We start from the raw sequence: 16068 nt of genomic DNA on the forward strand, positions 1-16068 counted from the left end.
AAGTGGGAAAGAGCATTGTGCTCACAGCCATCTTTCTCTGGCAGCTTTGGATGAACTCAGCAGCAGTTTAAGGGATCAAACAGACTCCTGCTCTTTTACTCGTACTCATCGTGCCCGGTCATAGTCATTCCGAACAAAGCTGCTCGCAGTAAGAATAAGGGGGCCGCCCAGTCACAAGCAAAAGAGAAAGCTAGACCTCCAATCCCTCATTCTTGCTACCCACCGCACTTTGAACCAGTTATGCTATCATTGGTGCCAACGCTTCCTGTCCCAACACCTACCCTATAGATGAAATCCTATTATTCATGCTCCCTCCTCCTTTAGAAAGAGAGTCTTTTTTGAACCAGAAAAGTTTGGGTAGAGCCGATCTAAGTAAACGTCCTGTAGTGTAGCCCTCTGCTAGGGTCCTCCTCGACTTCATGATATATGGTGTTGTATGGAAACAATGTTCCCCGCCTTTAGCTTGAATGCTAAACTAGAGATGACTTAATGGTAATTGCCCTCTAACTGTAAATATCTTTTGACTACATATATATATATATATATATATAAAACATATTTTTCTAATGCTAAATATGTATGATGTCTTTCACATTTTCTGGCAACAAAATAACATAGGCTAGTCTAATGCTTAACAAGTTGATCATATTGGTTAGAGGCCAGACTGCATCTCTCCCTAACAAGCGTCTCATAGCTTCCATCAGCCTTCTTCAACATCCCTAGTGCTGGAAGTGGAGGGTACCTACAATCAGGACCACAGAATATATCAGATAATAGACTTTTCTCAACAAATTCTGAAAATTTTATCAGGTAATAGACTTTTCACTGCATTTCAGCGAGTGAAATAATTTAGATTCTTAACAAATCCTCTGTTTCCATCGACCTCTACATGAATTTAATTAAATCTCAAGAGGAATAGATATTAGTCGAATTTAACAACGTCAAGATACGAAACCCGTTTTACACCTGAAGAGTGTTCGAAAATGAATTTGTGTCGTACATTGTCAGAATGTGCGTTTTCAGAGGATTTAAGTATTCGCTCCTTGCTTACCGCATCAAGCTTAGGAGGTAAAGCCTTCTCCTTGGATGGGTAGAGCACATAGTGTTGCAGGATGAAGAGAATGTCAAAGAAAATGGACACCTGCATGGTTAATTCCAGCAGACCAAAAGAAATATAATTAGTAAGATTCAAGTACAAATGACATTATGAGGGACGAAATCTTCTTTCTTTTAGCACCGAAGCAATTTGTTTTATGCATATTTAGTAAATCAAACAAACACATTTACTGTTTTAAACAAGGTCGAATCTGTGCGTATTCCATTTTTATCACAATTTTCTTGCGTAATTGCTGACCGCAGGAGTTAACGGAACAAAGAGAAATGCTGATCATAAGTTTTTTGTCTTCTGGGACTCAACGTCAAAGTGAAAAACAGTTCAGTCGTTATTATGAAACGGGAAGCTGGTTATCTTCATGCCAGCACAAGATTTCATCTTTCTGAAGGAAGGCCGTGGGTTGTTGAAGCTTGAAGGAAGGTCGATAAAACAATAAAAGAATTATGATGAAGCTCAGAATTATCAGATAGAAAAAGTCCATACCAAGGACAGCAGAGTCTTGCCTATGTTTCCATAGAAGTTCACCCAGGATTCTAACAGAAACATGGATGAAATATGGTTAGGCATTGCATTACAATCTTCTAAGTACCCCCCCCCCCCCAACCCCCAACCAAAAAACAGATCCGAATTATCAAATTCATGAATCTTACTTTGATCAATGGATTGCACAGCCATTTGTGCATAGTTGGTCACACCACCAAGCAAATCAAGCAAAATGTTGCCGATGCTCCATCCAATGGTGCTCTTCCTTTTGAAATTCATAACAGCCTAAGTTACACAGCAAGTCACCCATGAGAAAAAAGAAAAAAAGACATCCTTCAGAAACTGAAATGCATCAAAGGCACCCAATACGCTTGGTGTATTAAAGAACGGATGCAGTTTCACTAAATCCTAACCTAAGCGAAAGTATATGTAGTTAATATTGGACAATTCCAAAGATAGCCAGCCATAGGAATAACCTGAGGAATGTATTTGATGACTGTCATGACAACTTGCACTGTGCTGCATATACAGTAGAAAGAAAAGGTAAAAAGGTCGCCACAATCATGGTAGCACCATTAAAAGGTAATCTTTTTAACCAAAAATAATAGCCCAAAACAGAAGTATCAGTTCACAATGATCAGAGATGAATGAGGGCTTCATCAACAGACCATTCCTCCATAGCTACGCAAAACACGTTCAGCAAGATTTTCAACACTTTTAACAAGAAGTGGAGCCAGCAACATTGACTTCGTTCGAGTTAACAAGAGAAGATGTACAAGAATGGAGTAAAACAACGCATCTTACTTGAAGCATGACACCAGCCAAAGCCACTTGTGGTGAGGAACTGCTACAAAAACACAGACCGCTGCAGCTAACCAAGCTACTATGACAATCGCGGTTGCAGTTCTAGAAATCTTTTGATGTCCACGCTGGAAAAGAACAGAATTTGGGGAACCGGGGGGTGTAGAGTTAAGTGACAGCTATAGGAATTGATGCGAGTAATCATTGGCAATCTAAGTTACAAACATTGTTCCTGAGAACAGTGTTATGAAGTATGCGCAAACACTCTTTTAGAAAATTACACGCAAATTTTCCTGTTTTCAGTTATCTTTTAAGACATGCAGGAAGCATCAAAGAAGGATTTAAATAGTTACCTCGTAGATTGCAATCTGGAATAAGGTAATTGCAGTTAGCAGAACCGCATGGATTGAGAAAGCTACGTCATTGGCAGCCACTGGAATCATCTGCAATAGACGAATCAAGGAATAAGATCAAGTAAAGGTTCAGAGAATACTCCATCCACTTGTCAATGTACTGATTCAACCTCGCACAAGGAAAGAAAGCAGAGCACTAGTACAAATTACTTAAAAAAGCTCACGCTGCATATAGCTGTTGGTGACGGGAACCAGCAGACCAAATAAATCAAATTTACCCTCCAAAAGAAGAGGATTAGCCCAGGACTAGGATAACATTCGATTAGTTCAGAGCATTGATCTCTTTGGCTTATTTATCAAGATTTGACAACAATTATCCTTTAAAAGTTAATTAATGATCAGAAGAAGCACGTAATCATAATGCTTAAAACTGAAATACATTCTAATTGAAGCAAGGGTATTCATGAGTCCAGCAGACATCCACCTTTGGATATACGCGTTGCTAATAGGGGAAGGGGAAAAAACAAGGCAGAAAGAAAGAATAAACCTGATCAAAGCCAAATTTTTGGTGGTACTGGCGTTGAACGGCAGAACTGAAGAAGACGGAAGCGTTGTAGATGAGATAGGAAGAGTGCTTTGTGAGATTCAACACCACGAAATCAAAATTCAAGCCCACAACGCTGCACACCGCCGCCAGCCAAAATAGTGGTTTTTTTAAGCGGACGGCCCCCCGAGAAGAAAAACTATTAATTAGTACTCTCACGATGAACCATGAAAGGCTGAATATTGAACGAGAGGAAAGCGAAAAGCTAAAAATGGTATTGTGGGGGAAAAAAAAACCTTTTACGGCGGAAGTTCAAGATGACTTGGGGATAGAAGCTGATAGACCACGACGCAAACGCAATCCATCCCAGAACATCATGCAACACTTGCAGCGGAGTTGAATTCCACGACGACCCCTGCCCAGCCATCTCGCTTTCTCTTTCCTCTTCCTCTACTCTTATGGAGTATTATTACTATACAGAAAGAGTTCCAATCTCTGGAACCGTTGCTCAAATTTCTGTCTTGGAAGAGAACAGGGAATCTTTGAGCACTTCAGCCACTAGCAGTTGGTTGTCAAATGTACAACTCGAGAAAAGGAAACCATCTCAGAATCAGAATCTGATGGGATCACAGAAATCCGCCTATGCATGGATCAATGGCATAAAAATGTTGTAGGAATGGAAACTGAATGGCGTGCTGGTCTGTAGATATAAGACGTGAATGACTCAAGCAGTCATGAGTGACTCAAAGGGTGGGAGTAGGTGTCGGAAAGTTGCGAATTGACAGCCGATAAGGAAAGCAGCACGAGTCCCAAGAAAAAGGCAATTTAAGGCAATTAAAGGTCTCAGCTGCTCCGAAGCAAAACAATCAACAGCGCGAACATCATATAAGAGTGAATGCTGAAGAATGAATATTGCCCCCGTAGCCGTCTCAGTTCATACTCCATAACCAAAAGTGGATGCTGAAGAATGAACGTTGCCCCGGTTGCCGTCTCAGTTCAGACTCCGTAACCACCTGGTGAAGAAAAAGTGATAATTTCCGAAACCTCAGGGACAATTTCACTGGCCTATTTTAAGTTTTAAAAATTACAGTAACTTTTCTTAAATTTTATTATCTTGAAACATCTAATCCCATCCAACAATTAAAAAGATAATATTAGGAGAGACAAGATAAGATATGATTTCATCATTGTCCCTTATCTACTAAATGGTTTAATTAATGTAATATCAGTTCAAACATTAAAAAAAATTTAGAATTTGCTATTTATCATCAAGGATTAAATCACATATGGCATTAAAAATAGTATATCATTCTATATATTTCACTTAATGTAATGTCTAAATTGCTCTTTTCAGTTACAAATCTATTATCAAACATGATCAATAACAGATAATCAAAAATATTTATAATCAAAAAATTACAAAGAGCGAACTTTAATATAATAAAAATTTTAACAACTAATCTTAATATGTTGATAAGAACATTTATTATGTTATAGTTTGCTCTCTATAATATTTTGATTGCAAATTTTTTAATTATTTATTGTTGATCATGTTTGATAATAAATATGTAACTGAAAAAAGTAATTTGGATCTTGTATTAAGTGAAAAATACAAAATGATATACTATTTTTTGATATTATATGTGATTTGATCCCTAATCATAAACAACAAATTTTTGCATTTTTCTTTAATGTGTGGGTTGGTATTAAATTAATTAAATAATATAGTAGATGATGGACAATGATGAAATTATATTATTTTCTCTCTCCTAATATCGCTTTTTAATTATTGATTGGACCTAAATGTTACATAAAAATTCAACCCCAAGGGAGGTTAGTATAATTTTTGAAACTTGAAAAGAGGTTAGTAAAATAGTCAGAAACCTCGGAGGACGTTTTTGAAATTATCCCTAAGAAAAATTATCAATAGATAGAGATTCCGCTTCTAATTGTTATACCTTTTCCCTAGGTGTATTTATTAGTTAGTGTTATTAGTTAAATTGGTATATTTTTAGTTTTGTTTTAGATAAGTTAATATTAGACTTATTTTTTTGTATTTGGTTTAGTAGTTGTTCACTATTGCTATAGGGATTTATTTCCCAGTTTATATAGTACTCAATCCACTTTAAGACTTGGTTAAATTACATATAACCCTCCCATGATTTCGTCAATTGTCACATGACCTCCTAACATTTCAAAATATCCACTTCACCGCTCTTATAGTTTTATATAAAGTGGAAAATTAACGAAAAATAGTCTATGTAATGTCGTCAATTGAAATATCAATAGAGTTTTCCTAATGGGTGCACTCGTTAATACTCCTAATATTCAATTAACCTACCATATATGTACACATACTAATAATTATTACTTTCTCTTGCATATAAAAACTTTTCCTATTTAATCTTATCTACCCTTACTTTTAGTATTTATTTACTTTCCCTAATTAATCTTATATTTTCAAAAAATATGACACCAGAAATATATCTTAACAAGTACACTATGAGCACCTTTTAGACAGACTCATACTAATAATACTCTTACTTAGATGCTAAATCAATTGACAGTTTAACTACCTTATATAAAAGTATAGGAGGATTACGTGAATAAATGTAAAAATCACATTGAGATTAAAGTGGATATTTATACAAATTATAAGAGGGTTATATGGAGATTAAGATTTTATCATACGAACTTTTAGAGTGTGTTTATTATAAACACTATATTTGATTGTGTATTTCGTCCATTTTCCGCTTAACATAAAATCATAGAGGGTTATGTGGCTATTTTGAAAACCCTAGGAGGATCATCTGACATTATATAAAATCAAAGGGGGCTATAAATAATTTACAGTTAAGACTTTGGTCCCTATTATTTGTATATAAAGGCTTTGTAGCCCATAAATTGTATTGAACAAAAATTGTCTAAGAGTTTGCATCATTAAAAATAATATTGCTCCACATTTGTTTATGTTTTATTCTCAATTCTTTAGACTTGCGTGCTGTGGCTCTCTTAAATAATTCAGTGATTTTTGTGAGTTTTTTCATAATTTGACGAGTTTTCTATGCCAACGGGCAATCTTGACAGTCTTTTGTGGCTCTCTTCATTAATTTGATGAATTTTAGTACCAACACACAATCTTCGCTCACGTTGTTTAACAATATTGATATGCTAAATCCCACCCCGAATTTATTACAAAAGAAGAAAAGGTAATACTAATTGGTTAACAAAGATCTCACTATTAATTTCTTAAAAAAAGTAAAAATTATTGTAGAAAATATCTAGAATGCTCTGCTGGGGTTGGTGTGCTTTTGGTTAAAAAAAAAAAAACACTTTTAGGTGCTAAAAATATTTTTAAAGTATTTGGTGAATATCATTCCATAAAATTAGGAGTAAAACTTTTGGTATTAAAAACAATTTTAGCAAAAACTTAAATTTGATGCTTTTAATGTAGCTTTTATGATTTAAAAAATAAAACATCAAATCTAATTATTTTATCCTATATTATGAACTAAATAAATAGATAAACACTTTTAAAAAATTTTAAATTATACATTATCCAATACAATAAGTACATATTGAACTATTACCTCCAAATAATATATTTAAAAGTAATCAAGCAGTAAATAAGTACTTTTATTAAAGATCCAAATGAGAAATGTTTTTTAATAAGCTCAACTCCAAACGGCCCTTAAAAGGGGTAATAACGGTTATTGCTTTCCTTCTTTTAATTCCAATTCATTCTTCTTCTTCCTCTTTCTAGCCACAGTTTGGATTTTGTAGTGAATCTTTACTCTATTTTGTCGAGTAGAAAGGAAATGCAATCTTTATTTGAATTTACGAAATAGTTCTTGTTGTATTGTAGCAAACAGATGGAATTAGGCCCTTTACAATGCCACTCGCGAAACATGCATGCACTGCATTGGAAAGGGTTCCACTTACTCGACCCAAGATCACTGAGAAATTTATGAAGAAATTCCAGCAGGATTTGGTCTCCTGTCGAGCTCCAGCCGACAATGATCTTACCAAGTACCAAGGGTGGTGTTTTCAGTAGGTGCCTTCTTTTCTTATCCCTCTTTATGTGTGAATTTCTGAGTGCACATCCCTTGTTGTCTTGCCTTTGCCGATTCACCTAACAGGGTGAGATTTGTTGATTACTAACTTATATTTCATGACTATCTTTTATTCTTCAATCACTCCTTTTCAACCTCTTCCTGGTCGACATAAATGCAATTGCCAAACCATTCCTCTATCTGCTCATCTTCTGCCTCCCAAGAACGAGAAGCAAGGCAAGGATATGACTCATAAGGCAACATAAGTACCTACAACACTATCACTGTAATGCAATAAACAGTCATACTCAAGATTCTACTGACTTTTTTTGACCTCGACATTTGAATTTGTTTTACTCAATCATTACCTTTCAGCCTCTCTTAACACTAGTTGGCACTTGAACACATAGACCTGTTCTGTTTTGAGTCAGGACGCCATTATGTACATGATGCTTCGTAATGGTCTATGGGAAAGTGCTTCGTCAAAACAAGTGAAAAGCTTTTATGTTTGTTTTTAGCCTTGGATTCTCATCCTCAGACAATTGCAAAATGTTTCTGATGGCCAATTTTCACTATATAAATAAAGATTTATGGCATGGAATTGTCTGCTACATATTAGTAATGCGATGGATTAGCTGTTCAGGAAAAAGTTATCATTAGAAATTTCTTGAAAGTTTACCATGATTTGCTGCTTATAATACACGTAAGAAGCTATGTCTGAACATGAGGACGAATGGTTGTTGCTTGAATCAAGTAAATGCCCTGTATATTCTCCCTTGTTTTGAGCAAACGGTAAATGTCACCATTTCATGCATTTAGTTCTGATGAGGTATCTTCCTCGGCAGTGAAAACTATTTTCTTAATTGTCCACATAATTTGTAGAACGTCAAGTTGAGAAGATCGACCCGGTGTTTAAATGGTTGGAATCGAAGTTTGGGTATAAACCTGTTGTATATTCCAGTTTCTCTGGTGGTAAGCAGGAAGAAGGTCTGGTAACAGCCATTGAAGGCCTGCTCAAAAGGACAAATGATTGTGAACTAGTTGCAATTGATGCAATTGCTGTAGCTGGTGCTCATTCTTTAGTTATAACCATTGGAATCTTTCGTGGTAGATTGAATACTGAGGAGGCCATTGAGCTTATTAGACTAGGAGAAGATTTACAGGTTCTAGTTTATGTTGTTTCTTTTATCCTCTTGCTTCTCTGTTGCTTTATGGTGCTTTTGCAGGTAGAAAGCTGGGGTCTGGTTCAAGGTGGACATGATGTTGATATTGCAGATCTTACAGTTCAAGTTGCATCTGCTGCTGTCTTGGAGTTTCTACAAGGAAATGACTTCTGTATGCTTTTCTCTTATAAGCGTATAGCTTTTTTTCTATTACTTCTGCTTTTCATGTGTTGTTTCACCAATCTGCTGGTCTTTTTAGCATCTGACTGGACAAAATTAGTAAGATAGCACAAACCTTAGATCTGAATGTATTGAAATGCTTCTTTGACTGGAATGTATGTGTAACAGCCCCACCTCCCCCTAAGGCGAACCAGAGGGTTCGGCGGGCCGCCTGCCCAGCTCTCGCCGGGACTCAGTCGTTCACTACAAAACCCTCACTTTTCAATTTTTGGTCCAAAACAGAAATTGGTTGCAATTAATCACTTTTTCCACCTCATAGAGTCCTTAAACATCATTTCCAATCATCATACATGACCCCATAATCATATCCATATGAAAACAGAAAAATCCCCAATAATTATAAAACTTCACCAATTCAACCAAAATCAAGATTTAATCCATAAATTTGCATCTTATACAACCACCAATCATGAATTACACATCATTAGAGGGAGGAGAGGGGTCCTTCTCAACTCACCTTAGTAACCAAAGAGATGGAGCAACCTTGCACTTAAATCTTCCAAATCACTTCACCAAGAACCTTAATCCTACCAAGAGAAGAGTTTTTATGGAGTAAAACTAAAATTAAACGGTTAAAAGTGAAGATTAAGCAAGCTTGGAGCAAAGAAATTGGGGAGCTTTTCTTCCCTTATTGCTTGAAGGTGGCCGGCCATATGAAGCTTAGAAATGAAGATATTTTGGTCAATTTTTGAAGTTATTATGGTAAATGGTAAAAGGTTGAATAGTAAGTCAAAGTCCAAGACTTAATCTTATGGTGACACTTGTCACCTTTTGGTTTAAAACTTATCTTTTTTTGTCTCTCCAATACAAATATCTTAACACCTTGTAAAATAATATCACTTAATACAAAATTCCAACAAGTTGTAAAAAATATAATGCATTTACCGCACTAGCAGGTCCCACGTCCAAAATACGCTTTTAATTTCTCAAAAACTAACCGATACTAGAAAAATCATTTTAAAACTATCTTTGCTCATAAACTTTATCTGAGGAATTTTTCTAATAAAGAAAATGTAGAAAAGGCGGGCGATTAAATAAAATAAACCCTAAAAAATTAGAAAATTTTCGGATTCTCACACTCATACTTTTCGGGGCGTCACAGTATGCACGCTTGGAGAAGTTGAATTAGCTTAAATGTTGATATTCGTTCTGTTCCTTTTGTGTGTTTGCACAACATAAATGTTGGATTTCCAAAAGATATCCTGCTGAATAGCTTGAGTTCCTAACCTTATTAATTGTGCATTTCCAGTTTTGCCTGTCAGAGTACAACCATATTTACAATAAGTTTTCCCCATTCTGCACCTGGTTAATGTTTATCCTTAAGTATCATTTCAACTTGGTACTACCTTGACGTTTCTTTATGCCTTTAAAACGTAATAAGATGATAGGTGGTAGATGACTGTGTAACTTTCATGCAGGATTAATAAAATTTAACAACATAAATGATTTCTACAAAAATAAGGTCAAGTAATCTGCCAGTATTTTCTTTGTTCCAGGACAGACATGCTACTCTTGCCCTCTGCCATTCGCTTCCCCCAAATAGAAAGAGAATAATAGGAGACAGTGTTGGCGTGGGCGGCCGCCCATGGGGGGGGGGGGTGTTCAGGAACTTTGTTCCACAGGATCATCTGATTTCCTGAAGCGTGATACTTTTGCGCAATAGGATACATTAGTTGTATTAGGATTGAGACAACTAGAACTATTACATCATGATACGAGAAGTTAAGGCCCTTCTTTTCAATAACAACAGGCTATGTCGCTATTCAATGATCTCGCAATAACAACAGGCTATGTCGCACAGTCACAGTTATTGGTGCATCCTAGTGAATAGAATGATAGACATATTGTTGGTCCTTTTTTCCTTTAACAGAATTAAGACCTAAAGAGTGAAATAGTTAGAGTTCCATTACCTGTTGCGGTAACGCATGGAGGTGATTCTAGAATTTGAGGATTTTGGAGAAACCTACGCCCATGGCTTGCTTAGACTGCAAAAGTCAGTGCCTCAGTAAAGAGTAAAGACCATTAAAACCAGAAAAGTAAGTAATACCCACTGCTACATGGTTTTAGCAGGAAAAACTAGTGTGCTTTTGAGGTTGGTTGGTTGGTTGGTCTTCCAGAGTTTCTGCTCAATAGAGTTCTCTTATATAGGATTTGGGGACCGTCCCTGCACGGTTAAGGGCCAAGATTTGCCCTCAAAATTTTGTGCGGCTGAGATTACACCATGTAACTCGATTTCCGCGCCAAGTGTGGGGCCACCACTATCTGTTCTGAAAATACATCCTGTGAAAAAAAAGTTACACGATGTACAAAGAAAGTTACGCGCAGTTCATATTGACCAAAATTGCCCGGGACGGTTGCACCTGCAACCGTCAGTGCCCCGAGTCCTCTTATATAAGATCCTCTGCAGGTTTTCAGGAGTTCAGGAGACCTAATGCAATTGATGTGACTCCAATAAATTATGAACTTGTGTTTTAAAATATTCTGCCCTTGTTATGTTGGGGATCACACAGCAAGTATGTAGACATAAAAGTCTTCATCTGTCAATTTTTTGTCTCCGCTCGCTGTCGTAGTAAAAGAGGCCATATTTGATCGCGTGAAAACAAATATATTTATCCTGTCGTGCGTGAAACCAGTGTGGTGTGCATTGCAGAAAATTCTTGCTACAGTTTACTAGTTGCAGAACTGGTTGCTTGGAGATCACCTCGTTGATTGGTTTGGTTTTAGGAAATGTAAGCAATGTGTGCATCAACCAATTGAACCCTACGTTACTAATCTGACCATGGTACATTAACTAACGAGCAGATCAATCATTAACTCCGAGACCTAAAAGCCAACACAGCTGCTGTAATTTCTACAGAAGTAACTCAAAGAGCTAACAAGTTATATTTTCTTCCGCGTATAGACCAGAATGCTTCCCAGAAACTCAAACTAGTACTATTATGTAAGCATTGCTAAATAACCTGAAAATGTAGGAATATATGCAGAAAAACTGAAATCATAAGATTGCCTAATTCTAAGTCTAGCACTAAATTCGTTAGGAAAAAGATAATAAAATAGCATTACCAGCTTGATTTCCTGCGACAGAGTAATGACCGATGATGACAGGAGTAATAGATGATCATGCTCAAAGTAGAGCGTTTTTGCTTCATCACCAGAATTGTAAGCCAAAATATCAACAGAGAAGCAAAAAGTGTATTGGAAAAGAAAATGACAGAAAACATACCGGTTTAACATGAGATATAGTGGTTCCACACAAAAAATTTTTATTTGAAACAAAGATCTTCCTATGTTTGAAGTACAATGCACATCTAATTGAATTGGCAGATTATTACAAACACTGCACATCGAATTATTTCTCAAACAACTTCAGCTGAGTCCCTCAAAATAATCTCAGGAGAGATCAGCACAGATATACTATGTTTTCTACATTTCAAGAACCAAGAAGCTCAAGTTTCTTGATGTTTTGGATTTGCTTCCCAGGATTCAGTCCTTTTGGGCAGGCCCTGGCACAATTCAAAATTGTATGGCATCGATAAAGCTTGAACTCATCGTTCACTGCATCCAGACGTTCTTTGGTGTATTCATCACGACTGTCCATTATCCAACTGCATTCGAAAAGAAACAATACCAGTAGGTAGATTGCTTAGCAATCTAGGCCAGAAAACATGTGCAAGGGACATGTATTTAAAATAAATTTCACAAGGAACAGACAATGAACTTGGCCAGAACAGTGTTTGTCCTGAAGGGGTGCATAAAGTCAAACAATTTAGTCACACAGCTAAACTGGATTAGAGTTAAGTAAATCAATCACAAAACAGTGACACTGGATGCATTCAGACATACTGGGAAGCATGTAACCGACAGACTAGCCTAGATAACAGATCCAAACAACTGGGTATAAACATGTGCACCAACCAAAAGATCATCTCAAGTTGAAAGATTGCAGAATTTGTCTTGACCTAGACACAAGATCCTGGTCTAGGTGTAGTACATCACAGTTTCCATCATGTCAAATAGACGTCAGTCCAGACAACTTCTTATAGAGCTTCAGTGAATCCTCAGAAAGCACCTCCCATATCCAATTCTAACACCAATATATAGGTTACAAAAATCCCAAGAAGCCCATAACTAAGTGAAAAATTGTCTGGCAGACAGCTTTAGAAGACCAAGTCCAGAATAGCCACACAAAATATGTCCAGCACTCTAAATAGACAGACGGACGCACATCGGAGATCATCAGATACAACAGAAGGTAAACTAAATCACAACCCAAGGGAAATTAGCATGACGTTTTGATTGGTGCTTTCTTCACAGTTCATTCACTTCAAATCCAACGTCAGGCCCCTTTAACAATCAAACTCTTCCAACTAGAATGAAAGAGGTAAGAAATGCAAATGAGGACAGGAAATTTAAAAGGAAATGACAAACTTTATCTTCCTAGATTCTAACCATTAGCTATTCTCATTGAGCAGTGGCATGTTTTGAGACTACTCTACTAAAAGATGTCGATTTATTCCATCAAAAGTGTCCTCAAACAACCAGTAAAATTCAAATGGGCCTCAGCCCAACAAGTATAGACTTAAACATGCAGGTTATTTAAGCAAGCAACATAGAGTGTAGTAATTGTTAAGCAAGAAAGACTTATCAAACCATCAGGGGAAATTAACCCCAGAAAGCATGCATGTAGAATCAAGAAAACTGGAAGGAAGAATTCAAAGCAAAAAAGGTACCGGTTGGCGTGGAGGAGGGCTGCAGGGCCGAGATAGGACTCAGGGTTCCACCAGTAACTGGGGCAGGAAGTGCTACAGCAGGCACACAGAATGCATTCATACATCCCATCCAGCTTAGCCCTATCCCTCTTGGACTGTGGTATCTCCTTCCCGGGCGTGGGCGGGGAGCTCTTCCTCTTCAGCCACGGCTCAATGGACTTGTACTGATTATAGAAGTTGGTCATGTCCACCACCAAATCCTTAATCACAAACATATGGGGAAGCGGCGTGATTGTGGTGCCAGACGACCCATCAGAATCAATCTTAGTCAAGCAAGCCAAGCCATTGCAGCCGTCGATGTTCATGGCGCAGGACCCACAGATCCCTTCCCGGCAAGACCTGCGGAAGGTCAGGGATGGGTCGATCTCGTTCTTGATCTTAATCAGGGCGTCCAACACCATGGGCCCACACTCCTTCAGGTCGATGTGGTAATCTTTGAGCTCCGGCTTTTGGGGGTTGTCCGGGTTCCATCGGTAGATTTGGAAGGTCTTCAGGCTGTGAGTCTTCTTGGCCTGAGGTTCCGCTTGCTGGGCTTCGGCCTCCGATGCGTGGGCCCTGGTTATCACCAGTTTCGCCGCCGGAGCCGACGACTGAACCCTAGCTATTGCTCGTCGGACCAATCCAGTCGCCATTGGAGCTGCTGATTCAGATGTTGCGGAGCAACAATCATCACACCATCATATATCAATTTGTATATTATGATGTGGCTGTTTAAGAGCCACATTGTCCACCGTTTGGGTCGTGGACCGGATTCACCCAAGTTTTTTCCAAAGAACTGTTAGTTATTAAAATAAGGGATAATTTCAGAAACCTTACTAAGGTTTCTAACAATTTCACTAGCCTCCCTTGAAGTTTCAAAATTATACAAACATCCCTGAGGTTAAAGTTTTGATAACAAAATTAATCCAATTAAAAAAAGTAACATTAAAAGTACTTTAAGGAGAGAGATTTATGCATGTACATAAGTTGAATTAGTAAAAGAACAAAAATAATTAAAAATTAAAAATAATTAATACATACATTTCATTATTCAAAAGGCTCACATTTAATAAATTAGACAATATAAAATAAGTAATAAAACTACACTAATGATTACAAGATTAAACAAAACAAACTAGTCATCTCTTTTGACATAATATTTGTTATGATTTTTGTAATTTTGAAGAAACAAATTTTTGAATTTTGCCTTTCTTTTCCCTCCTCCTTTACTAATATCTAACGATTAAGTAATTAGAGTACTAATTAATATTGGTAACTAATTGATGAAAATAACTGTTAAAAATTTCTTTAATGATGACGACGACTTGTATTTTATAAAATAATATCAATTGATATACCTAATAAAGGAATGAGAGAAAGAAAGGAAAGATTTGAAAATCTTTCTGTTCAAAATCATAAGAATCATAGCAAATATCATGCTAAAAGAGATGATTAGTTTATTTTACTAAATCTTGTAATCATTAGTGTAGTTTTGTTATTTATTTGTGTTATCTGTGAAATACAACTTATATACATAAATAAGCGGTATTTATGGAATTAAAGTTTCATCTCTTTCCTTAAAGTAATTTTTTATTGTTACTTTTTTTTGAACTAATTTTGTTAAAATCTTAATCTTAGGGGAGGTTTGTGTAATTTTATAAATTTTAGAGAAGGCTAATGAAATTATTAGAAATCTCAAGGGAGGATTTTGTAATTATCCCTTACAATAATTAATGCTTAAGAGAGGAATACATGAATAGACTAATATTCAAGCACTAACTATTTGTTCCAACTAAATGAATGCCAAATCATTTGACATACATCCTATCCAAAATACGGTAAAACCTGTATAAACTAATAATTTTGGACCATACAAATTCTATTAATTTAAAGATGTATTAATTAATCAATAAAGTAATAATTTATTAATGAAGCATTAATTAATTGGTAAATTGATAATTTATTAATTTATCGAGTTTACTTATAATTTTGAAAACACTCATTTAATCAACTAAAGTTTTATTTTATTTTATAAAAATTTGAATTATTCTATTAATAAAAGGAGGCTAAAATTTTAAAGGATATAAACCAATCAATATTAATTAGATTTGCAAGTATAATTTAATTCTATTAATGTTTTTGATGTACTTACATAATTGATATCGTTTTTCTATTAACAAGAGGTCAAAAGGATTTAGAAATAGTAAATGAATATTAATTAGATTTGCAAGTATAATTTAATTCTATTAATGTTTTTGATGTACTTACATAATTGATATCGTTTTTCTATTAACAAGAGGTCAAAAGGATTTAGAAATAGTAAATGATAGATGTCTACTCCCATTCTGTTAAATGCATATAATGAATCAAGTTAATAATATTATGTATATAAATGACAATTGCAATAAATTTTTTGTCCTATTTTTTATTGTATTGTTATTTCTCTTTCATAAATATCATATTTTTATTTTTTATATTTTTAAAATCTAATAACTATTAACTAAGTAATATACAAGGAAAGTGAAGGAAAGTTTCGATAGAAAGAAGTATTAAGTAATTTTAGCAATGAA

The 16068-nt window shown here is 35.8% G+C and overlaps 3 protein-coding genes across 3 annotated transcripts; 1 reads left to right on the plus strand and 2 right to left on the minus strand.

The window, feature by feature from the left end:
• Positions 1–593: 593 nt before the first annotated feature.
• LOC113776167 (cystinosin homolog) lies at positions 594–3769 on the minus strand. Its single transcript, XM_027321273.1, has 9 exons — positions 3592–3769; positions 3299–3431; positions 2752–2841; positions 2402–2526; positions 2074–2116; positions 1765–1882; positions 1598–1647; positions 1052–1141; positions 594–742 (listed from the first exon to the last, which is right to left on the minus strand). Exons 1-9 carry the CDS (start codon positions 3720–3722, stop codon positions 701–703), a joined length of 822 nt encoding a protein of 273 aa, XP_027177074.1. The 5' UTR covers positions 3723–3769; the 3' UTR covers positions 594–700.
• Positions 3754–8798, plus strand: LOC113774309. The gene is made up of 5 exons (XM_027318860.1): positions 3754–3873; positions 7161–7329; positions 8224–8510; positions 8574–8682; positions 8770–8798. Exons 1-5 carry the CDS (start codon positions 3754–3756, stop codon positions 8796–8798), a joined length of 714 nt encoding a protein of 237 aa, XP_027174661.1.
• A 3124-nt stretch (positions 8799–11922) lies between these two features.
• Positions 11923–14188, minus strand: LOC113774589 (succinate dehydrogenase [ubiquinone] iron-sulfur subunit 2, mitochondrial-like). The gene is made up of 2 exons (XM_027319150.1): positions 13481–14188; positions 11923–12355 (listed from the first exon to the last, which is right to left on the minus strand). Exons 1-2 carry the CDS (start codon positions 14149–14151, stop codon positions 12181–12183), a joined length of 846 nt encoding a protein of 281 aa, XP_027174951.1. The 5' UTR covers positions 14152–14188; the 3' UTR covers positions 11923–12180.
• Between the last annotated feature and the right edge of the window lie 1880 nt (positions 14189–16068).

Source organism: Coffea eugenioides, chromosome 6 (assembly GCF_003713205.1).
Source record: "Coffea eugenioides isolate CCC68of chromosome 6, Ceug_1.0, whole genome shotgun sequence".
In the NCBI taxonomy this organism is placed as follows: Eukaryota; Viridiplantae; Streptophyta; class Magnoliopsida; order Gentianales; family Rubiaceae; genus Coffea; species Coffea eugenioides.